Below are 25,008 nucleotides of genomic sequence, written 5' to 3'. Positions count from 1 at the left end.
CACATATATAATATATGTTTATGTAATATAAAAATATATATATATATATATATATATATATATTATAAAAGGTATCAATGGGGGGTCTAGGTTTTTTTAAAATGGGTTGCAATTTTTTTAGTATGATCTTATTTTAGTCTACTTTAAAAAATACAAAAATGAAAAAACACATAAATTTAAATAAAAATAAAAATAAAATATGTATGCTTAAAATTAATTATATTAGTAAAAATAATTTTAGTATTAAATATAAAAATTTGACAAATTATAATACATGTATTTGTTTTAAAGAAGTATATTGTTCTATTTTTATTTTAAATAATTATTATTTATAAAATAGATTAACTCATAATTTTATTTATTGGATAAATCTAAATTTATTTATGTTACAAGATGAGTCAAGTAAAAAAACCTAGTTTAAATTTATATTATAATTTTTATTCAATCTAGTCTATTTTATTATAACCTCTCGACATATACAAAACTCATAACTTTCACACATACAGACTCTCTCTCTTTCTCATACTCTCTACCTTCTTTTTTAATCTTTCTCCCAGTAAACAATTAGATCGCACCTCACAATAGTTGAGGAACCAATGATCAGTTGAGAAAAGTGGTCGTATCAACTTGTTTTTATCATTGAAATTCTATTATGTTTGAATAAAGAAGTTGCTTTGAAGATAAGTATTCTAAGTAAAGGAAGCTAATTTTAACTTTTTAATAGTATCCTAGACTAGAAGATCTGAATGTGAAGGTAATGTGGTCACAAGTTCTACATTGCTCTTGCATAGATATTAATTGATGAAAATCATTTTATTTTATGTTCTTTGAAGGTGTAGAGATGATATTTTGATAGTTTGGTAGTTAAAATGTTTTTGATGTTAAAAATAGTATTGAGTATTGTTGAATTAGGTTATAAATGGTTTTTGGAGTGTTGATTTTGAGTGAATATTTGAAATTAAGTTTGTTAGGCTACTTAAGGTTTTGAATTTTTCGCTCGAGCAAAAGAAATTTTCGTTTAAGCGAAATCGGTATTGCAACCAACTCTACTTTTGGGTCCATTTTCGCTCAAGCGAAGAGATTTTCGCTCAAACTAAAAATAATCTCTCTTCTTTTCTTCTTATATCTTTGAATTGAATTGCGTATGAATGTTTTTTTTACAAATGTAAAATAAATATTAGTTTGCATGTTCAATTAGTTTGTGAATGTTTTAAGTGACATGTATTGTATGAGAATGATGAAATTTGTATGAAATTGATGTCATACATTTGGGATAATGTATGAATTAATCATTGTTTGATATGTGTATTAAGTATTGACTCCAATGTTGTAACAAAGATCTTTTAGCTCCACTAAAGGTAGTCTCATAGACTAAAAGATCAGGTGATGAAAAGTTGATGGTAAAATTCATTACACAATGTGACCCGCTGTAGACACATGATATTGGATGTCTTTAACTTATCCTGGTCATTTCTCTTAGGTTCGCTTGTAATATTAGTCTTGGGCATTGCATCATATGTTAGTCTCTGGTAGGGGCTACTTAATACGAGTCTCCTGGAAGACATCAATTGATATTCTACTTGTTGAATATCCTTGATGTATAGATTCATGTATGGTCTATATGATTGTCGTATATTGATATTGAAATGATATTGGACTATTGTGGTTGGTACATGAATTTTGTATGTTTATGTTTGATTGAAAAAAAACTAGATTAATTATGAATTATTAATCTAATGGTTTCCTTTTGTATATATATCTGTATGTTAGAAATTTATTTCAATAGCTTACTCTTGTATGTGTTTGTTTATATTGTGAACTGTGATAATATACTATTTCTATTGGTAGATATTAATGCAGATACAAGAACATCTGAAAGATCTTTCAGATCATAAACACTTTGTGTGATTTCATTTTGTAAATATCTTGTAATTATATAAATTTTATATATGTATAAGTAATATTTTGAAAAAATGTATACCTTGCCTAGACTCAAATTTTTGGATTCACAACCTAATACATAGTAAATAGTGCGGTGTTACAATTTAAAAGTTGTTTTAGTATTAAAGATAATAGAAGATTTTCAAAAGACATTAAGAGTCTTTAATTTTATATTTGTTTAATATTTAAATGTTCTTTTAGATCATTTAAATAAGTGTTTACTATATTAGTTTTAGGGTGATTTTATTTTATATTTAAAATTAATTTTAACTTTTTATAATTTGAAAGCACTTGTTTTCTTATATTTATCTTAACCTTTTCGAAATGAACATTAAACAAATAAACATATGATAAGATGTTTGATGATAAAAATTGTAAATCAAAATAAGTTGTTGTGTAAACAGTTTATGAATTTTTAGTCAACAAGTAAAATCCTTAACTGTTTGGACAAATGAATTAAAAGAAGTTTTTTTTTTAAATTATAAAAAAAAAATTAAATTAAAAAAAATGCTTACCACAAAATCTAACAAAAAGATAGTGTTTAAAATACAAAAAATAGAAAAGAAAAAATTAAACCGTGACAAGATAAACTCAATGGATTGAAGTCATGGTTGAAAAAAAGTAGGTCACAACTTAACAAAGTCTTTTATCAGTGTCTTAGACAATTAAATGCATTAGTTTTTGTTTTCATCAACTTGCATTATTCTATTTTAAAAATATAATAAATCAATCATAATCTATTCAAAATTGATTTTTGTTATTAATTTAAACTTTATATTATCCGATTACTTGTAATATGAAAACGATTAGAATGAATATTTGACAATAGATAGCATTAACTTTTTTTAATATGATAAACGAACTTCTAGTATAGAGTAAAGTATATTATAATATTAAAAAATTTACGTCAACTACAAGTCATTGTCCATGTCGGTATGAAAATTCTCACATGAACAATAACTCATAACTGACGTGGACTTTTTAATATTATAATATACTTAACGTTAAGACGTTTGTCACGGCAAAAATTAATCATTTTTATTGAGATTTCATTTCATAAAAGTCAACTTAAAAGTTAAATTCTAATATATATCACATGTTAGTTTGACGTACCATATCTATTACTTTTTAAAAAAATCAGAAATAATTATTTTAGAGATTATAAATAAATCATTATGTAACCTCACATTAAATATTGAGATTAAGACATTAGGTTTTTAAGCTAGAAAAGTTTCGATGAAATATTCTTTTAAATAACCATGTTATATGATGGTGATTTTCTGTATGGCTAATAATTATTAAAAAAACTAATCAATTATTTTTAACGAATTTCTCATTACATATATATTTTTTAAACCTTGTCTAAGAGGAGGATTGGATCAGCACTATAGGTATTACAATTATGCTATTAATATTTTTTTAGATGTTAATCAGTTTTACATCCATATATTTTAACTAAAAAGAAATTAAAACTATATAATTATTATATTTATAAAAATGTAATTGAAACCTCAATTATTGAAACACATGTGTGGTATCCAAGAGATCTATTTGATGCAACTAAAATATGAAATATGATAATTACACCATTAACATATCAAGACAATAGAAATACAAGTAACTCTAAAAATATTAAACATACAAAATTCAAATAAAGTATAACATGATGATGAAAAAAATGCATTAAATAATGGAAGTGGCAAGAACATGTGTTTGCTCTTGTGGGACACCTAGGGCTAGGAAATAGTATCAAACCCTAACAACACCATTTATTGAAGTGATGATAGTCAGCATAAATCAAAATAAAAAAGTTGTAAATAGGATTTTGATGTTACAAATGAGGATGCATGAAATGGAAAGTTGAAGATTTTGTTAGATTGAGTAGAGGAACAATGAGATGAAGTGTTGAAATTTCTAGAGGAGTCACCATGTGCTAATAAATTAGGTCAATGATTGAGTGAAGGATTTTCTACACATATATGTTTGTATACAAAGTTAAAAATGGTTTTGAAAGTTTTGAAAGTTGTTTTAGCAAAAAAAACTATATTTTCAATACAAAATTTCTAGAAAACAAATATTATTGGATTTTGTTTAATCTCTTAAAACATATCCTTTTAGTACTAATCTATAAATTAATCCTTTGCATGTCTTTAAAAGGTTCTTAGAATAAGAACTCCATTTTATTTTATACTTTTATTGGAGAGGGATAACTTGTCTATTACCTATAGAATGATTATTGTAAAAACTCTAAAAGCTTGTTTTTGCTCGATAAATAACTCACAAAAAAAAATTAAAAAATTAATACATTATAAGATCCCTTGAAAATCAATTTAAAAACTTAAATTAAATTTGATTTAGAGTCTAAAATTTTGAAAAAAAAATAATTAATTTATGTATAACAGTACACTGTAATAAGAAAATTATTAAATAAAAATTAATTTTAAAGATAAAAAATAATCGGTGATTATATTAATTAAATTATATATTATTTTAGAAACTATTTTTTTTATATATATAAAGTTACTTTTATTATTAAAAATTTTAAATTAATACTTAGTTAATTACCAACTTTAATGATTAGAAGCTTGTTAAATAATTAGATAATAATTTAAAAAATAATTTAAATTTTTTATTAATAATAAAAAATAATTTAAATATTAATAATATTTTTATTTTTTAAATTAATATCTAATTTAATTAATATAATGATTATTATTTTTTAATTATTTTTTTAATAATTTAAACTATAGGTTAGAAGTCAAAAGAGATCTAACATCATGATGAGTTTCTTTCATCTTTTAAGTGTATGATTGTTTTTAATATTGGTGTACTGTTTTAAAACTAATCATCAAAGGCGTATTTTAGAAGTCTTGTATCAGAATATTCTGTTAGAAATGTAGGTTCCTTCTTTGTGTTTCTGTTTGCGTACACCACAAAAAAAATATTAAATTAATACTGAAGAAAAAATAAACACAACAAAATATTAAATTAATGATAAACAAAAAATAAATAATGTTTACGTGTAGGACATCAGAGAACATGGTCAGAAATGTTATGATGAGTGACAACTAATCCATGAACAATTCTTTAATGAGAAAGGTGTACTTAGTAGTTTCACATTTTTTTATTAGGGTTTGAGATTCTTAATGGATGAAATTAATAGCTTCAGATTCTTCACGATTTTACTAAACTTGTTTTTCTAGATAGATTTACATAATTTTCTTAATTTTGAGATGTATTTGAAGAGATTTCTCAATAAAAAATTTGAAAAATTAAAATAATATTTTTTATAATTTAAAATTATTTTATATGCAAATTATTTCCAGTTGAACAGCTCTATTATTCATCATATTATTTTCTTCCTGCACTCCTATATTTTTCTTCCTCACCCCTACAATGTCGTGCAAAGACAAAATCGTCCCTATATAAAAACTGCACATTTATTTTTTTCATTCTGAATTACGAAATCTAGTAAATCTTCGGATTGGTGCTTCCAATAAAATTTTGGATTGGCGCATTCAGTAACCTCTCAAATTGGTGCTTTCGGTAATACATGAATGATAATGTTAGTTCAAAATAAAAAAATGCAGAACATCCATAATTAAAAAAATTATTCCGGATCCGTCAATCCGTAGTTCAAAATATGCATTCTGAATTCAGAAATCCATAATTGAAAAAAATCATTCTGGATCCACCAATTTGTAACAGAAATTAGGCTTCCATATTCAACAATTTGAAAATCAACAATTTATGTAAACTTTGTTTCTTGAACACCCCCTCATCCAGAAAGCAACATGATTCACTTTCGGATTGATGAATCCGTAGCACACTTCCAAATCCCGATTTCAAATAAAAGGTGAAGGTCAATTTCGGAATATACAAAATTGTGGGGTGCAGGAAGAAAAATTTAGGGGTGCAGAAGAAACTGCCTTGACAGAAACTATAATTAAGTTCTGCATTATTAATTTTGGTTAGGATGAATTTATGATTTACAATATCAATATGTGAAAGTGTTGAAATTTATAAAGTTATATATAGTCTGTTTTCTTATTTTGCAGAACATTTTTTTTTTGAGATAAAGAGTCATAATGTATATATAATTTTTTATAGTAATATTTTAATTTTTAAAAAATTTATCACATCAGTTATATATTTTTTATTTTATTCTTGTTTCTTTTATATAAAAATTATATACGAATAAAAAAAGTGGTGCGAATCGTAATCATTTAAAGAATAATTGAATTGAATTGGTCCAATTTACATGTCAGAGCCCAAAAGGGGTCCAAAGAAATGAACTTCCTAATAACGATGACACAAACAAAAGACAACTTCTTCCTGCAACCCTACGTTTTTCTTTCTGTACCCCGAAATGTTGTGCAAAGACAAAACCATCCCTATATAAAAATTGTACATTTATTTTTTTGCATTCTAAATTACGAAATCCAGTAAATTTTTGGATTGACGGTTCTAATAAAATTTTAGATTGTTACGTCTGGTAACCTCCCGGATTGATGCTTTTGGTAGTACATGAATGTCAGTGTTAATCCGAAATAAAAAATGCAAAACATTCATAATTAAAAAAATCGTTTTGAATCTGCCAATCTGTAATTTAAAATATGCATTCCAGATTCATAAATCTATAATTGAAAATAATCATTATGAATCCACCAATCCGTAATAGAAATTAGGCTTAAGCAACATGATTCATTTCCAGATTGATGAATCCGTAACACACTCCCAAATCCCAATTTCAAATAAAAGATAAAGGTCAGTTTCGAGATTTAAAAAAATTGTAGGGTGGAGGAAGAAAAATGTAGGAGTGAAGAAACTGCCCAAACAAAAAGAAACACTTAAAATATAATCGTATTTATTAAAGTAGAACACATAATAGTTTAACTTTTTTTGATAAATTTCTCCTACAATAATAACAAATGTAATTTTTTTTTCATTTCACTTTTAGTTCTTTCAATCTACTAATTGCTAAAACAATCTTTTGAATCTTAGGTGCACTTTTTTAATGTCAATGTTAATTCTTATGTGAACTATTAAAAACAAGGTAATTCATAAGAATACTCAGCATTCATCTTTTGAATCTTAAAAGTGTCTTTTTTTAATAAATTGTTATTATAGTTTTTATTTAATTCTTCATTTGCAATCTCGCTCCCTCTATTTTTTTACCAATGAGTATCATCGAAACCACAACATATTGATATTTTAATATAAATTTTTTAATTCTTATACGATTTAAAAAAAAGTAATTCAAATATAGGATAAATTTTCCACAGCCTAAAAAACAGTTTATTTAATATACAAATTAAAAAAAAAACCTTTCTTCTTTCTTTCTCTACTTTTACATAAAAAAAAGTTGGTCCTTTTAGAAAAATCAAATAACATATGTAACACAAGAACCAAATTTTTGGTGTGACGTGTTCTTTCTTCCGTGTTGACTAACCCATATTTCTTCACGTTGTTTAAAACAAAACCAAACAACATAAAAAAAAAACACGTGACTAAAATCTCATGCACATATAAAGTAGTTGATAGAATATGCTATGGTATATAAAAATGCAACCTTTTCTTTCTCTCGCTTTGTTCTTCACATGTTTTTCATATCTCTGTGTTGATTAGTGCTACACTAACACCATGCTAATGGAGAATTGGAGACCATGTTTCGAGAAATACTACGTTGTTAAGCTTACCCAATTGAGGTTTGAATTTGGGGCAACAAAGGTGGGTGCTTTGGATGAGGACATAGTTGCCCTTCAGATTACTGGAACAGCTACGAACATAGGGAAACTTTCTTCTTTTTCTTCTTCTTCTTCTTCTTCAAATTGTTCCCTTAAACTAGGATCCACTCACACCACCTTGACTGAAAGAGTCATCAATTCTAAGGCACCTATCCTCCTGTGGGACGCACGTGACCTCGCTGCCTTTGATCTCGTCATCAACAATGGCACGTTACACATGATGTTTCTAGTTTTACATGTAAGGTTTTCTGCAATGTAATAGTTATATTATGTAATTTTATTTTACTTTATATTGATCTTATGGCAGTTTTAAAATCTCAGCTAATGCACTGTTTACTTATAATTTTAAGACCTCATTTGTGTAAAAGAGTTTGTACTCATCATTTTACATGGGACTGTTGAAATTCCAATCTTTATACTCATCTTTTAGTGTTTGTGTGTTTGAATTAAATTCTGATCTTAATGTGTGTGTGATTAGAATTTGTCCAAATATGAAATGCAGGGTGAGGGTGATGTAGGAGAATATGAACCTGAAATGGTGGTGGTTGGAGAAGTTTCCATGAGCATAACTATGGCTGAGTTGATGTTGGAGGAGGAAATGAAAAATGAGTCAAATTCTTGTGAGGTTCAAAGAACACTTCCAGTTCAATTGAAGATGCATGGTTTGTTCTTGGAGGCTTCACTTTCGGTATGCTCCAACCACAGGATTTTTTTTAACTTTATAATGAATGCAGCCCCATTATTTTATTTTTCTTAAATGAATGTAAAAAGCTAAAAGAACAGTGTTAATTTGATCATTTTATCCTTCTAACTTGTATTCTCTTTGTTTATATCAATTCAAATAGTTAAGTTTCAGCTTAATTAAATTGTGAAGAAATAAAATAATGATTTCTCAGATGTTTGTTGATTTCTTTTAATGTTATGTATCTGAAACGAATGAGAGTTCAGAAAAACAATTCTTATTGTAGTTAATTGACTTGACCAGGTTTCATTGAGTTTATTGAAACTCAAAAATTTTGATGATGACTTGCCATTGCCAAGAACATTTGTAAGCAAAGGGACAAAAATTGGGGAAAATAATGGGAAGTTTGATCAAGTTGAGGAACTGTGTTCTTATGAATCAGACGAGTTAGCTGTGTTTAATTCGGATGACTCATCTGATGAGTCCACCACAACCTCGAGCAGTGACAGTAGCAGTAGCATTGGAAATCAGTGTGAAGGATCAAAAGTTTCAAACGAGTCAGAGAGGTTTATGGACTCAGATACAGAGACCCTTTTGGACACAATGCAGAGGAGTTGGTCCATGTTGCCATGGAATAGAAGCTTCAAGGGATGGACTTTTAGAAGAACCACCTCAAGGAAACAAGAGCCTTTAACCTCACATCCAAGTCATTTCACGGTATGTAACAATAACATTAACATCATTTACTTATCTTTTTGGATCATAATAATCCTGGTATTGAATTTAGATTAATACTTTCAACTAATTAAAGCATGAGTTTAATGTAATTAGAACAAAACCATCAGTTTTAACAACCATAACCTATGATTGATTAAATGACAAGAAATATTTCATGATCCACAAATATTATAATCTTGGACAATCTTTATTTGACACATAATTGAACTGTAAAATGGAGTAATGTGCTGCACAAAATTGTCAGAAATTCATAATCATAAACACGTGATGATCTTAGATAATGTAACAATCTCTCTGAATAGTATGAATTTTTTCAATTTTATATTTGTAGGAGGTTCATTCTAATTAATTTTTTAATCTAACAGCTTCTGGGGTCATTTGAGTAGTTAACATTTTTGGATCAGCATAAAATGGTTACTTTAGTAAACTTATTACCAATTGGTATCATCCATTTCTTGCAGAAATTGGATGAACTTTCTACACAGCCATACTTTCATCACACTACAAGTGGTTGGGAAAATAAGGAATTTTGGAGCAGAGATGGGCAAGCAAAGCTCAAAACCAATGTGTTTTTTGCTTCATTTGACCAAAGGAGCAAACAAGCTTGTGGTGAGAGTGCATGTACAACACTAGCAGTGTTCATAGCACACTGGCTTCATTCAAACCATAACATGCCAACACGGGCCCAATTTGATAGCCTCATCAAAAGGGGTTCCGCAGAATGGATAAGGTTGAGCCACAATGATCACTACCTAAAGCTCTTTCCAGATAAGCATTTTGATCTGGAGACTGTCTTGAAAGCCAACATTAGGCCTGTGGTTGTTCTCCCTCAAAATTCCTACACAGGATTTTTCTCCCCTGAGAAATTTCAGTGCTTGGAAGGAGCCATGTCCTTTGACGACATTTGGGATGAGATAGCTAGAAAAGATGATGAGGTTGATCAAGACCCAAGAATTTACATAGTGAGTTGGAATGACCATTTCTTTGTTCTAAAGGTGGATGTTGATGCTTGTTATGTGATTGACACTTTGGGAGAAAGGCTTTATGAGGGATGCCAAAAGGCTTTCGTAATGAAGTTTGATGGTTCAAGTTCGATGCATGAACAGAGAAGTAACAAACAAAGAGGTGAGATAGTTTGCAAAGGAAAAGAGTGTTGTAAAGAGTTCATCAAACGCTTTCTTGCTGCTATACCACTCAGACAACTAGAAGAGGAGGAAAGTAAAGAGGTTGTTTATAATCCTTATTTTCACAGACAATTGCAGATTGACTTCCATTATAGCTTGTTATCATCCTTCTCTTCACCTTCTTCTATGGGTGAACCTTTGCAACCTAATTATATAACAAGAGATTAGAGTATATAACTCAATTCATAACCTTGTGAGTCTTGAGAAATTGTTACAATTACAAATCCCAAAAGCACGATTCTTTGTGTGAAGACCAAAAGTTGAGGTAATTCTTGGGGTTCATCAGGATTAGGACAGATCTCAAGGGTCAGAGTTTTTGAGTTACTCACAAAAGAAATTCACACTGACAACCAGATTCAAATATACATTCTTGTACAAATGAGTCTTATTCTTATCAACTAAACCAGTTTTCGCTGGCAAAACTCAGACTTCTTTACTAGCATAATTCCTACAGCTTCTTTTTTGTGACAGCAACTAGTACCAACCATTTGCAAACTATGAGATTTTACTAGATTGAAGCTCAAGTAAGCCAAAATTCCATGATTATTACTATAAGAATAGAACCTCAGAAGTTGATAAATGTAATCGTTGCTGTATTTAGTGGAGTGGATCTGAATAAAGAAGACAAAAAAATTGGTATAGTGTGTATCTACAAAACCTGTTGTCCTTGTACATTTTATTGGTTTTTGTTTTCTCAATCCAGTATTATGCTGAAAAAAGAAGGGAAACCATTAATGGAAATCGTTGAATTATTTATTAGTTATTGTTCCGATTTTAAATTGATTGAGACAATATTATTGGACCAATTATCACATTTAAGGTATTGTCTGCTTCGAAGTTTAAAATTCCATCACAGTTTTATTCTTAAAAGACACATTGAAGATTAAGGAAGAAATGTTTATTTAAATTGCTTTTAACATGACTCTTAATTGATGTGAGACTATTGGACGTATCTAAATAATTATATTTTTTGCTGCAATTTGAACATCACTGTACCGAATTTGTCAACTTTCTTGTTACATACACCTATCTTTCTGCACAAGAACTCAACCTTATATTTATGATTGATGAAGGTCCTGTTTATGCATGCCTCAACTTTCCATTCACTTATCTAGTTTGTATAATATTAAAATATAATGCAGAAGAACAGTGATATATAATCAGAAAAGTGCTTTGAATTCTTTGCTTCAGGTCTAGAAAGGTAATAGGAATTCTTTAATCATGATTCATGAGTCGTGACTGAATGAATGCATAAAATAAATCTGAATCAGATAAGTCACCTGTACCAAAGAAAAATAAACATACTTCAGGATTAGATTCACTATGTTAGGTAACCATGAAGTCTCCTTATAATATCGTTGATTACACAACAAAAGAACTTGACATGCTTATTGGTAAACCATGTCCTTAGTCCACGCAAAACACACTCATGTTAAGTTCTCGAATCTGATTCCATCACACTTAATTGGTATAAAAAAAAGAATATTTTACCGACAGGTTAGGATTCGACCTCTGCTAACAACCTTATTTTGAGGGTAATATACCCATAGATTAGAATCCAACCTTTATTACTTTATTTAATTGTTTTTTAATTAAGATTCTTTATTAACTTCATTAATTAGATTCATTATCTTATCTTTTCTTTTATATTTTATTTATTTATTTATTATTCCTTCTTATCTATTATAAGATTCTTTTAAATAATTGTTTTTAATAATTAAATATTATATTCTTTTGTAATTATTTTTTTTTATTATGTTCGTTTTATTTAGTCACAATATTTACTAAAAGTTATTTGATTCATTTTTAATATTCAAACTTTATCTAAATAGATACAAAATATAAAATATGAGTTTAATCATCAAAGTTAAAACGTAAATCTTTTTAACTCTTATTTCAAAGTAAGGATAAAATATAATTATTTAAAAGTATGGATGTTACATTATTCTTCCTTTAGGATTCAAAAGTATGATATTGTTTGAATTTGATCTGATGTTGTTGGAACTCAACTTGACCTTGTTGTCAAACAAGGTGCATATGTTCTACTCACTCTTTTATTGCATAACTATAATTTTTTTTTACATTGTTTTCTCATTCCTTTGAAATATGTCTTCATATGTGTTTTAAGGTTGTTCAATATTATTGGGAGATCCATATGGTCGTTGAATAATCAATATATAGTATTTTGACTTATAGTAAGAATTGTAGACTTGTGCGACTTTAATAAGTTTTACTCGAACTCCAATATTGAATATGCAATTATTTTACTAAAATATAAAAACTTGTAAATCAAGAAAAAAGGAAGAAATCTCTTTCTTAAGATGTGGAGGATAACAAAATTTAAGTAGATAATGGAAGTTTAATGATATGAGAGTAGAAAGAACTTATGCTTTGTTTAGGAGAGGGTGAGAGTGGGAAGAGAAGGAAAGGAGGGAAAAATGAGTTGAAAAATGTTATTTGGATGAATAGAAAGTGAATGAATTTGAGTACAAAGATTGTAGATATATGATTGATGTAATTTTTTTCATAAAAAATTAATTAAGTTATTTATTAATTTACCTAAATATTCTTGGCTTAAAGTTGTTTAGGAGTTGAATTTAAATAAAGATAAATGTTGATATATGAAGATTGACTCATGTATTTTTTTATATTTTAAAAAATTGTAAATAAGAAAAAATAAATTTTCATATAATCAATATTATGATTATAATGACAAATTTTATTGTTAATTGATTTTCGAAAATTTCAAACGTAAAATGTTTATATAATGTTAATTAAATTACGAACAATGTGTATTGATAAAAGTTGTTATTTACTCTTATTGCTTAAAAATTGTTATTGAAGAAAAGAATTTGATAAACAAATTCTAGCACTAGACACTTTCTCTCTCACACACGAAGACACACAAATACACCAATAAAAATATTAAGGTTGATAATATTTTTATTATTTTAATATGTTTATATATAAAATCATTTTTTTATAAAATAACTTATATTTTTTTATTAGTAATGATAGAGTGTCTAAAATATTTTTTCTTTTTCATAATAATAAAGATATAATTAGTTAAACTACAATTCACATTAAAAAAAAAAGGAGGATATAAAAAATGCGAAAATAGTTATATATTTATGTGTCAATTTTAAAATATAAAAGTGGGTGAAATATAATTGTATTGAATTTTCATATAGCATGTGCATTTTTTTAGAACTTAATCGATTAGGGATCAATATATAATTGATTAAGATATAATATATAATTAATTAAAGACCATAATCCCTTAAGGGACAAGACACAAACCTCCAAAACCTAATTGATTATTAGCTTGTAATACACTACTTTTTCATGCAAAACTACACTTCACTAAAACCATACAAATTCAATCCAAGTAAACATACGGACACAAGTAAATACACATAATGACTCATTCTTTCTCTACCTCCCATTCTTTTCTTTGCAAATCACCTCAAATCCTTTATTCCAAACACCTAGAGTAAATTCGTATCATTCATAGGCTTATAAATATCTAATTTTTTTATAGTTGCTAATTATTTTTTATTGTAATAATAAGAGCTACATCAAAATTTGAAGTATATTTATTGTTTTTTATAATCATGTATTCCACTCCTACTTAGAAATCAAAAAGATGATTTTAATTGAAAACATTTTTTCCTTAAGAAACTAGTTAGGGAATTATAGTGGAGTGTGGTGGAGAGAGTTTGAGACATGAGAATAGAATTGACCAAGTCCTGAAGTCGGGATTCGCAAGTGGCCTGAGACTGACTCTGACACTAACCCCTCTCTCATTACCTTTCACTTCCTCGAATTCTCCTTCAAACTCCAACCCAATCGCAAAACCCAATCCTCTCCAATTCCCTCTCTCCATGTCTCTCAAACCGTCAAATTCCTCGCAGAATCTCATGCTCCCCGTCTCCAATCCTCCCTCCAACCAAAACGATTACGCCGACGACAAGCTCTTCAGAGGCTCCGCCATGACCAAACGCGGAGCCTTCGCCGCCGCCTCCTACATGTCCTGCGCTGGTGCTTTTCTTCCCGATTCCGCACCCTTCTCTCATCGTCAATTCTTCAATTGCTTCTTAAATTCATTATATCCTCTTTCTTGCGTAGTTTTGTTGGTGATGTTCAATAAAGCAGCGCTTTCGTCTTATAATTTTCCCTCCGCCAATGTCATCACACTTCTTCAGGTTTTATGCTTGCATCCTCCTGATTTTCTATCCGCGCTATAATTTTTCGTCTGTTATATTGGTATTGGTTCTCCGAATTAGTGAGACTTTAAGGAATTGTCTTCATACATTTATTTATGCCCTAAATTTTGAGTTTATCGGTGAGGTGAAAGCCATGGACATGCTTACAAGTACCTTTCACTTATAATCAAATATTGGTATATGTTACCAACAAGTACAGTACAGTACAGTGGATAGATATCTAGGTTCCTTCAAAATGTTGTTAGGGTTTCAATTTTTTGGTTTTGTGTATGGAGAAGACTTTGTTGGGAGAGACGAATCCATTGGTTCGTGTTTGTGGTGTGACGAAACTTTTAAAATATAAGGTACGGGATGATAAATTATGTGCAAGGTTTTAAATTATGGTTGCTGTAGTGTAGCAGACACTCCAAAAACCTTAGCAGCGTTTACTTTGAGTATTTTATGTTTCCATTTTTTTTACAGAAAACAGAAAAATTAAGTTAACAATATTGAAGATTAGAAAACAATTTATTTAAATTTTTTTCAAAAGATGCCAAAAACTGAAAATAAAAAATGTTGTTTCATTTTTTGTTTTCTTTATTTGTTTTTGTTCTTGTCAGAAACAACCATTAAAACCTTCACTGCTATCAGACCCCCACCAAACCTACACTTCCTCTCAACCTGCTAACTGTTCAGTCATCGATTTTGGAGCCGTTGGTGACAACGTTTGATATGACACTGATACCATCCAAGCGGCCATAAACTCCCGCCAGAAGTCTAGCTGATGCCATGTTATTTTTCCAACGTCAGGTACTTGATGACAACGGTATTCTTGAGGTTGGGAAGACACTGGACGTGGAGGTGGGCGGTGTGAGGGAGGAGGAGTGGTGAGTTAAACAAATGAAACCATGATGTAAAACCAAAAATGTTTTCTAATATTAAAAAATTGAAAATGAAAACAAAATATAAAAAAAGAAATTATTTTCTCATATCCAAAAACCCTTTATCTCTGAAATTGCAGTTGCGGATCATTTTTTAAAACCTTTTATTTTATGCATGCGCAGTGGAATCTGTAGTAAATAAGTCTTTACAAATACTATTACATAAGGTTTTAACTCCAAATTTCCATATATTATATGAAGAAAGCAAAAGCAGCTAAAGAGAGCACGCGATTTTAAGGAGTGAAGTAGCATTTAGTTTAATTGGTTCCGTTCCGAACAACTTAGTAGTTTAAGCTAGTATTATAAGTCATGCTAGATTGATTTATATTAACAGTCCATTTTTTCATCGTCTCAGAGGATGGAATGCTATGGAAATTAGTAGTTCTGCTCCGAACTTGCATTATTGATTTTATGTTTACTTTTCTACTGTTTTACATTCTCTCATCTCTTTGATACTCATTAATAACGCTTTGATGCTCCGTATATTAAGCTAAGTATTTTAGGAGTTGACTTCTTCAAAATAATTGTTGGTCTTAATGAACTTATCTGAAGTAATAATGCAGAAAAGCAATAGTTTTTTTTATTCATTGGGGAAGAGGAAGAAGAGAATTATACTGCATCTAGATTTTAGGTGTCATACAGTGTCTACACTAGGCATTATAATTGCCGATCTGCTGATGTGAAGATCCACTCACTTTATTCATTTCACAATTTTAAATACACTTCTATTCTTCGTTTTCCTGCAGATGGTATGTTCGTGTTGCTTTCTCTATTTATTGAGACGCTGGAGGATGATATCTTTCACAGCAAACGAATCCTTACTTATATCAGATAACTCAACAAAATTTGTATCATTGAAGACTTTGAAGCACACTTTTCCTCTGTCAGGAGCATACTTATTTTACATGGTATACCCTTTTCCCTCCTGTGAAACAAGAGAACGAATACTTAGCAAGTATTGTTTATTATTTTCTATTCACCCCTGTACTTCTCCTTAGCTAGTCACCATGGAGTCTGTTCGTGGGGTAAATGTTCCAATGTACACAACTCTAAGGAGGACCACAGTGGTGTTTACAATGCTTGTTGAGTTTGCCCTGGTGGGGCAGCGGTATACGCCTTCTGTCATTTTAAGGTAAAGTGCATTTTCCTCATTGCATAATATAATCTGCAGTATATCACATTTTGTTCAAATAAATCTTTGATTCATGCACCTAAAAGTTTAGCAGCATATGTAAAGTGCACAGTTTAATGTAGGGGCAGTGGACTGTATTATCGCCAGTTTGGACGAGTTTCTCCATAAAAGCCTTCGAAGAGAGAAAAATATGAAAAACAAATTGAAATATACTTCTCCATGAGTTAAAAATAGCTTATGTACAAGTTAAAAATAAAATTTGGAGAAGCAATATGAGAGGAGCTTCTACAAATTAACTTGTGTGTAAACTAATTTTAACTTAAAGAATTAAGTCTAGTTCAACCTCACAAAACCGATTTTTAAAGTCAGTTTTGCACCCACTTATACATAATTTTACTTGATATGGGATCTTCAACATTAGCTTATGGATAAGTCAATTTCATTTTTTTCTTCTTATTTTTTCTCTTCCAGAAGTTCTTAGGGAGAAGTTTGTCCCGACAGACCTATTTTTTTATAATATACAAATTAGCTATAATTTCTTATGTGGTATATAATTTGAATGGTTTGTCATGGAAATGGTCATTACCAACTTCATAATTACAAGTGCCCTAAACTGATTCTCAAAGAAGCCTAAGTTGTGCTGGGTGAAGGAACATGAAGTGCATTATTGCATCTTTAACATGTCCCCCTCATGCAAGGGCCCTTTGGACTTGAAGTATGGAAAGTGCATTGATCTACTTTTACCACAATTATCAATCCTAAATATCATTGTGGAATGGCCAACCTAGCGGGATGGCTGCTATTTGAAAATTATAGAAATTAATTAAATAATTTATACTACTCAGAAAGGGTTAAGCTTGTTGGTTGTTGAAAAGCGTCTCCTATTTTGGGTAAATGTCCCCTATTTAGCGATTGTACAATTGACTATATATTCCATAAAGATTTAGGATTATTTGACTTATTATCCTAGTTTTCTTATATCAAATATTGTAAATCATGTAGATATAATTAATCTAGCCACGGAATTCCTCCTTATGTAAATGAATGGAAATCGATGTGTGAAATTTTCACATGATTGATGATGTCTCACATTGTCTTCTCTCTTATAATGTTAACATATCTTCATTCAAACTACTTAATCAAAGATAACAATACTTATGTCCACGGAGGTAAAGGGAAATGAGCTATTCTGATTTTGGAACATGTTTTACACTACACTTAGACTTGATATATACGCTATCTACATTTGCTATGTTTGAAATTAAGCTATGTGAGATGCCCCCTGTATGAACTTCTTTTGGTTCCCTTTTCATTTTTAACACAGTGAAGTTAAAGTTCCAATTTTTATTTGAATGAGCATCTGCCTGATTCCTTCATTTAACTGAAATTTATAAGGCTGTTATCAGTGTTGGCTTGATTGTCTTTGGTGCGTTTGTTGCGGGAGCACGGGATTTTTCTTTTGATGCTTATGGCTACGCTGTTGTTTTCATGTCAAACATCGCCACAGCAATATATCTTGCAACCATATCCCGCATTGGTTGTATTCCTATACTCTCATTCTCTCACATGAAGCTGAAATTTTATAACTTCTTTCTTTGGCCTGCATATTTTTGTTTATAACTTATAAGGTATCATGTTTTTTTATCAGGGAAAACTAGTGGTCTTAATAGCTTTGGCCTTATGTGGTGCAATGGTAAGCGGATATATTGTGTATGATGGCCTATTAAACTAACCCTTTTTAGTGTAACTGAATTTCTTATTTGAAAATTGAAATACTTTTCTACTTATATTATAGGTATCATATGTGGGCCTGTTTTACTCATCTGGACATTTGTTCGTGGTGACTTGAAGACAGCAATCAATTTTCCATATCTCTTCTCACCTGGTTTTATTGTATGTTCTTCTTTACCCATTCTCATTCAATAAGTTGTAGTATTCACTAGTCATTGTTGGACCTTCATTGGTTACTTACCAAAAGAAAAATAATATGTTGATAGGGATACTGATCCAACTAATCTAGCGGACTAGGATTCATTTAACCCAGTGGCCACTAAGATTTGAGACTTACTAAAAAGCCCCAGCAAGAATATTCCTAAAGCCTGCGAAGGTGATATGGTATTAGGTCTGTGTATCTTGTTAAATTGAGGAATTAAAGAGTAAGGAGTAATTGTGTGTATACTTTCCACTTTTCATCTTTTAGTATAGGTTAAAAAATGTCATTATTAGTATAGTACTTAGTTTAGTATTTGTTTATGTTATAAATTAATTTAATTATGCTAGAAATTTATTTCAATGTTTTTCTCCATGATTTTATTTATATACGAGTCCCTGGGGATGAACCTGAAGCCCTAAAACTCTCCTTCCAATTTTGAAATCGTTGAATATATTAGTTGATCAATATTTTCAATAGAAAGGTCTTCATTTTGTTAATAAAGAAGCAATAGTATTCTGTGTATATAACTCCGCACCAAGCTTTAAATATATTTCCTCATAATTTGAAATGATGAGAAGTTGTAATTTCTGTATATTTTTTTTCTTCTGCAGGTTATTTTGCTTTTTTCCTGCATACTGGCATTCTTTTTGAATTACTTTATTTTTCTGAACACAACACTAAATTCAGCAGTGACACAGACAATTTGTGGTAATCTGAAGGTATGTATGTATGCCTTGTTTGTTTTTTTTATCTTGCATAAATAGTGCACCTAGATTTACAGGTTGTCAGTGATGATGCTGTAAAGCTTTGCTTTCATAATGATGGCATAGTATAGTATGATCTTTTCTGTGGAAGGACTTTTGTGTGCAATAGAGCATCTACGAATTTTGACTAATATAGGGTGAGATATGGCCTTATTAGTACACTGGTCTGGCTATTAATTTTGGAATTTGGGGAGATTTTTCTTGTACATTTTGGTGTTAAGAACGACCAAGTGTAATCAACTGTTAGTTTGCTTCTGGATACTTATGCAGATGAGAGAGATAAGGGGGACTTTATTTGAAGTGGCATAAATTTTTGTTGCAATCTTATTTGGAAGTAAAAAAATGTGCATAATCTGGTGATTCTCTTGGGAATCGTCATCTCAAATCATATTTGACTTATGAACAGTTTGGGTAAAAGAAAATAACTTCAAGATAATTGTTTCTGATCAATTAGGCTTAAGATATTTAATCTGTTATAAACCTTTAATTTGGACATCATACTGACTTGGCACAATAAATTGGCTTTATGTATTTCATTCTCATTGATGTTCTTGCCATATCAATAATTCTTCGTGTTATTGCTCTCATCAAAACCCAGCGGTCCTATCTCACCATTCTTTTCTCTGATTCTCAGTCCTTAATCACATTCCACTTTTTCACTCCTCAAATATGTTCCAATCACTCACTTAACTATACACATCCAAGAGATTCCAATGGAATCACTAGCACTGACAATGGGTGGGGTGGGGCCTCACAGACCTCCAATTTCATGCATAATCATGTTTTTCACTCACCCAATAAGATTCTTTTACTTCTTGTTCTCTAATGAATCACAAATACAAATATGAATCTGATCTTGTTTATGCGGTCACAAGAGTCTTTGAACCAAGAAAAATGGATGTTTCCTCCTATTCAAGTTATAGAAGATTGGATTTTAATATCATGAAGCAATCTAAAGGTCTCATATTCTGGTTGAAGATTTCTACCTATGTGGAATAGATTCTTTGTTCTTGATAGTGGCTATCTATCTTAATTTCGTGCAGGTGTTCCCGCTACTAAGTGAACTTTGTTGCTATTGCTTTCCTTGTTGCAAATCCCGTATTCTCAATTTGAGCCTACTCTATGTTCTTTGCTTATCATGGTTACAATTCATTAACTCAAGTTTAACATGTGAAACGGTTACAAGTTTCTTAATGAATTTCGTCTCTTGGTCAAGGTTTTCATTTGTATCTTGATACTTGAAAATTTGTTAGTTCACTGTTCATGCTGTGGTGGAGTTACCTTGCCTACGGTCAAAACATTTTCATTGAACCTAAACATGCTTTTGCGATTTACAAATTTCTTCAATTACCTTAGGGAGGATTCTGGGTATTTCCAAAGCATGGTATTTATAGCTACTAAAGCCAAAATTTCATGTTGATGTGATGAAACTTGTTCCAGTACACTCAAAAGTTCCTCACCATTTAGATGTTGAGGTCAAGGATGGATTGTACATATATACATTCTCATTTGTTAACCCACCAAAACATCTTTTAAGCACAAAACCATGATGGAAGTATCAAGCTCCAAAGAAGACAATACCTTAGACATGGTTATTTACTCTAATGATATAATTTTAGTGGACTTGAGATGTAAACATTGGCATCATATGTGGAGATGAAAAGGAGGGTTCTAGACTATTGTATCCCTTATCCCACAATTGGGAGGCTTATTTTGGTACACCTAAAAGTTTCACATTATTTAGAAGTCGAGGCCAAAAGTAGTTATATATACTTTCCTTCCTTAACACACTGAGTTTCCTTAAAATTGCAAAGGAAGTATGGAGTTCTAAAGCAGAAAATACCTTGTGTGCAATAATTCTCTAACAATGCTATATCTTACAAGACTTAATGTCACAACATTTGTTCTTGTACACCCAAAAGTTCTATGTCACTTAGGAGTTGAGACTAAGTGTAGTTTATAAACACCTTTCTCACTTAACCCACCAAAACAACTATTAAGGACAAAACAATGACAAAAGTATTGAGCTCCAAAGCAAACAATACCTCGAATGTGTTAATTGATCCTAATAATGCTATCATAGCGAACTTGTGGTTAAAACATTGACATCATTCGTGGGACTAAATGGAGGGTTTCGAGTCACTACTACAACATAGCCCTCGATTGGGGGATTGTTCCAATATGTCCAAAAGTCCCACATCACTTAGAAGTCAAGGCCAAAAATAGCTTGTATACACCTTCCTCCTTTAATCTATTGAGATGCTTTTTAGAAAAAAAAAATCTACGGAAGTATCGAGTTCCAAAATGAATAGTACTTCAAATGCAGGGGTTGACCCTGACAATGCTATTTTGGCGGATTTGAGTTTGAAACTTTATCTAGTTTACCTAGACAGTCTAACTTTGATATCTAAGCTATGATGATGAACCTTGGCATTAGAATAGAGTTAGCTTCTTCTTAGAGCATCCAGAATGCATGGTTGCTTAAAATGAGTTGATTATCATAATTTTGTGGATCTTATAATGCCACATAAGTTTAAGCACTCCAAGCAAAATTTCACTTCAATACTAAGATTGTTAAGGTGAGTGCTTAACCTAATTTTGTAATTCTTATAATTGTGACTACATATTAGTAACACTTAAACCCCATTAATTCGTCTCATTCAAAGCATATTTTTTTAAGCAACGGTGCTTATATATAGCAATGTCATGTCATTTGATCCAAAGGTATAATTTGTTAACCAACCTATGTAACCAATTTTATTAGAGATGACCTTATGTTATTAATCTTTCTTTGATTCACTTTTTCGTAACTGTTAAGCATCAACTGTAGCTTTTTTGCATGGTGATTAAGCTTGTTTCCTAAGTTGGCATTGTTAATTGCACCAACATATTGTATTTTGCCAATGTGCGTATTTTTCTAAATTATTAGTGTTAGCATTCACCTTCTACCATCTAGAAAGGGGGTAGGGGTACTCGAGATATTAGCTGAAAATTATTTAGTTGAGATGATAGTTACACTAGTTAGCTCCTTCTCCACGTATATACAAGGCATTCATTCATTCTCTGAACTTATTTCTACTTTCTCTCAAATTTGGGCTCTATCATGTTGCCACGATTGTTTTAGACAGCTTTTACGCTTTCTAATTATTCTCAATTGATGTCTAGGATCTGTTTACTATTGGTCTTGGTTGGATAATTTTTGGTGGGCTACCTTTTGATATTGTGAGTATTCTTGTCCTTACTATGCATCTGTTCTGGTGTTCTCAATGGAGCATACTTTTACTAATGATAGAATATGTTTTTATTCGATTTCAGTGGAACGTAAGTGGCCAATTTCTTGGTTTTGCTGGATCTGGTCTATATGCCTACTACAAGCTCATTGGCAAATAACTCACTCAAGTCCTCTAGATGAAGTTTTATGTTTCAATTTGGGAGTGCCATTTGCTTCAGTTTTCTGCCCATTACTACATCCCTCGAGAAGGAAGAAGAATCTGAACGAACTTGGGTATGGGAACTTGTGATCGACAAATCGATACTTCTGGGAAGTTTTGCTAATTACAACTTGACATACAAACTGTTTCTGTGGAATCAGAGGAGATAGGCTGTCATGGCTTGAGTGTATTCAAACATATATTGATCTAGTCGTTGTTGCATTTGATGAATGCCATGCATATCTCTCTCTAAGTGTAATTGTTAACAAACGTTGTATTTTAATAGAAAATTCATCGTAGGGAGAAATTTTAAATCTACGAATTCATTTCATCACAAAAAATATATATATTGAAGTTCATATTGTCTATCCCTATTATATTAGGAAAATGTTTCTTTGTCACACAAGGTAATTTCATATCTAAAGTATTTATTTAATGTATTTTCATATATAAAATTATTCATACAGAATTCTTTTACATCAATTTATGAGTGTCCCTTTATGAGATTTCCCTATAGTCAAGAAGGCATATTTATATCATTTATGCTTTGTTTGGTAAGAGTGCTTTATTATTTGTGTGAATTTGTGGGGATTGATTTAAGATTATTTATGAGGATTGTGTATTTGGTTTAGGTGAGTTGTCATTACATTAAAAGTAATCTATTAGTTTTTCTAATTCAATAAAATCAATCTAATAACTTTTACTCAAAATTATTATTTTTTTATAAAACGAAATCACTTAATTCACTTCCCGTAATCTATTATTTTTCTGGGTTTATTGGGTTCTTACTGAGTAACTTGCTAGTTCTGATCCTCAGAACTTTTCAAGAAGTTTCTGTTGTATCTTGAGGGACTTGCACAATACATCGCATATAAGTCCTTATGAACAGTGATCACTCAAACTTTGGAAAATCAACTTTGTTCATGTTTTAAAGCCTTATTTACTACACTTTTATGGTAAAATTAATATACATATATATATTTCATATTTTTCTCTTTAAATAGGTAAAATGAGTATGGCTCATTCGTGAAGACTCGTTGAATCTATTGTTAAATATTTTATGAATTATGTGGTATATGATTTTTGTATTGTTTTCAAAAAGATTTATGATGCATAGAGTTTTATAAATTGGACATATGCTCTATGCTTCCAGTTATTAAATCTAGTCTCCTCCTCAACATACAACATCATCGTGTATTTAGAGTAAGTGATAAAAAATCAGACACAAAACACAAACAGGAGAAGTAATGATGAAAAGTCAATTCACTTTATAGACCATTTAAAGTGTTTTGAGATAACGTTTTGTCATATTTAGATCATTATAACATTTTTTTCAGATTTGGTATAAAAGTTACGTTAATCCTCTACCTTGCTTTTGTTCTCTTCTTTTTGTGGGCATTGTGTTTTTGACATACCTATAATTTCTTTTTAAAACTTGAAAGGAAGAGGATAATGTTTTTATAAGGTTTTTGTAATTAAAATGAGTCGAAACAATAAAGTTTTGTTTTCAGATCCGTAAATTGTAAATGGGTTAAACAAACCCGTCTCAAGGCAGGAGATTAATGAAACTTATGATGTTCTCTCGTTTTGTTATTTGTCTTCCACTGAATCACATTAAGTTTTATAGTTTTTAAGACCTTTTGTGAACATGCATCATATTTTGTGTAGTGGTTAGTACATTGCTTGAGTAAGTGGGTTTTTCATGACTTGATCTTAATCTATTTTGAGTTTTTCTCAAGAGATCTATATCAACAAAGGTTTAGAGGCGTGGAAGATTTTCGATGAGTGTGACTCATATTGTGAGGGTGATAGGCTTAAATTGAGTCTGTGCCCAAAAAATGATCTTGAGCGAAAATGCACGAAAAATATTTCACATGCTTCAATAGTTGGAAGTCTTATGTTTGTTCAAGTTTGTACTAAACTTAACATCACATTTGCAATTGCAGTTTTGGGAAGATATCAAAGTTATCTAGGTATTCACCACTGGAAAGTTGCAAAGAATGTAATAAAATATCTTTAAGGAACAAAGAATTTTATGGACTAATATTTTGGAGGTGATAAGTTACTCTGATTCAGACTTCATTGGCTATACTAATACCAAGAAATCAACAGTTTGTGAAGTTTTATCTTAGTGTAGTTGAAAACAAACCTTGACTACTACTTGTGAAAATTTTTGTTGGAGATCTCAAATCGACTAGAGATAAGGACATTTTATAGTATATAAGTGGATGCAAACCTTACCTTATAAGTTGATTTTATAAAGCTGAGTTAGGCTTAAAGTCCACTTCTTAATATGGTATTAAAGTCATT

The 25,008-nt window shown here is 30.2% G+C and overlaps 2 protein-coding genes across 4 annotated transcripts; both read left to right on the top strand.

Annotated features, from left to right (window-relative positions):
- Positions 1-7,498: 7,498 nt before the first annotated feature.
- On the top strand, positions 7,499-10,714 carry LOC137813319 (uncharacterized). 2 transcript variants are annotated; one of them, XM_068615463.1, is made up of 4 exons: positions 7,499-7,926; positions 8,191-8,376; positions 8,674-9,087; positions 9,570-10,714. In XM_068615463.1, the coding sequence occupies exons 1-4, from the start codon at positions 7,585-7,587 to the stop codon at positions 10,458-10,460; spliced, it is 1,833 nt and encodes a 610-aa protein (XP_068471564.1). In that variant the 5' UTR covers positions 7,499-7,584; the 3' UTR covers positions 10,461-10,714. The 2 variants fall into 2 exon arrangements, with proteins under 2 accessions (XP_068471564.1, XP_068471563.1); XM_068615462.1 differs by having other exon boundaries at positions 8,167-8,376.
- A 3,068-nt stretch (positions 10,715-13,782) lies between these two features.
- LOC137813318 (UDP-N-acetylglucosamine transporter UGNT1-like) lies at positions 13,783-23,066 on the top strand. 2 transcript variants are annotated; one of them, XM_068615460.1, is made up of 10 exons: positions 13,783-14,333; positions 14,421-14,497; positions 16,185-16,346; positions 16,437-16,570; positions 17,977-18,107; positions 18,219-18,263; positions 18,366-18,463; positions 19,115-19,222; positions 22,433-22,489; positions 22,583-23,066. In XM_068615460.1, the coding sequence occupies exons 1-10, from the start codon at positions 14,177-14,179 to the stop codon at positions 22,655-22,657; spliced, it is 1,044 nt and encodes a 347-aa protein (XP_068471561.1). In that variant the 5' UTR covers positions 13,783-14,176; the 3' UTR covers positions 22,658-23,066. The 2 variants fall into 2 exon arrangements, with proteins under 2 accessions (XP_068471561.1, XP_068471562.1); XM_068615461.1 differs by having other exon boundaries at positions 13,982-14,497.
- Positions 23,067-25,008: the final 1,942 nt, after the last annotated feature.

The sequence above is a fragment of the Phaseolus vulgaris genome, chromosome 1, assembly GCF_000499845.2.
Source record: "Phaseolus vulgaris cultivar G19833 chromosome 1, P. vulgaris v2.0, whole genome shotgun sequence".
NCBI classification, from domain to species: Eukaryota; Viridiplantae; Streptophyta; class Magnoliopsida; order Fabales; family Fabaceae; genus Phaseolus; species Phaseolus vulgaris.
The sequence above is the reverse complement of the archived record's forward strand: the minus strand, read 5'-3'. Positions and strand labels throughout refer to the sequence as shown.

What these genes read in the sequence shown, in the direction of transcription:
- LOC137813319 (XM_068615462.1), top strand. Translation starts at nt 7,585, where the DNA reads ATGCTAATGGAGAATTGGAGACCATGTTTCGAGAAATACTACGTTGTT. An exon ending in TCTTGGAGGCTTCACTTTCG is followed by an intron (nt 8,377 to 8,673) that starts GTATGCTCCAAC and finishes TGACTTGACCAG; the next exon opens with GTTTCATTGAGTTTATTGAA. An exon ending in CACATCCAAGTCATTTCACG is followed by an intron (nt 9,088 to 9,569) that starts GTATGTAACAAT and finishes CATTTCTTGCAG; the next exon opens with AAATTGGATGAACTTTCTAC.
- LOC137813318 (XM_068615461.1), top strand. Translation starts at nt 14,177, where the DNA reads ATGTCTCTCAAACCGTCAAATTCCTCGCAGAATCTCATGCTCCCCGTC. An exon ending in ACGCCTTCTGTCATTTTAAG is followed by an intron (nt 16,571 to 17,976) that starts GTAAAGTGCATT and finishes GGCTGTTATCAG; the next exon opens with TGTTGGCTTGATTGTCTTTG. An exon ending in TCTTCTCACCTGGTTTTATT is followed by an intron (nt 18,464 to 19,114) that starts GTATGTTCTTCT and finishes TTTCTTCTGCAG; the next exon opens with GTTATTTTGCTTTTTTCCTG.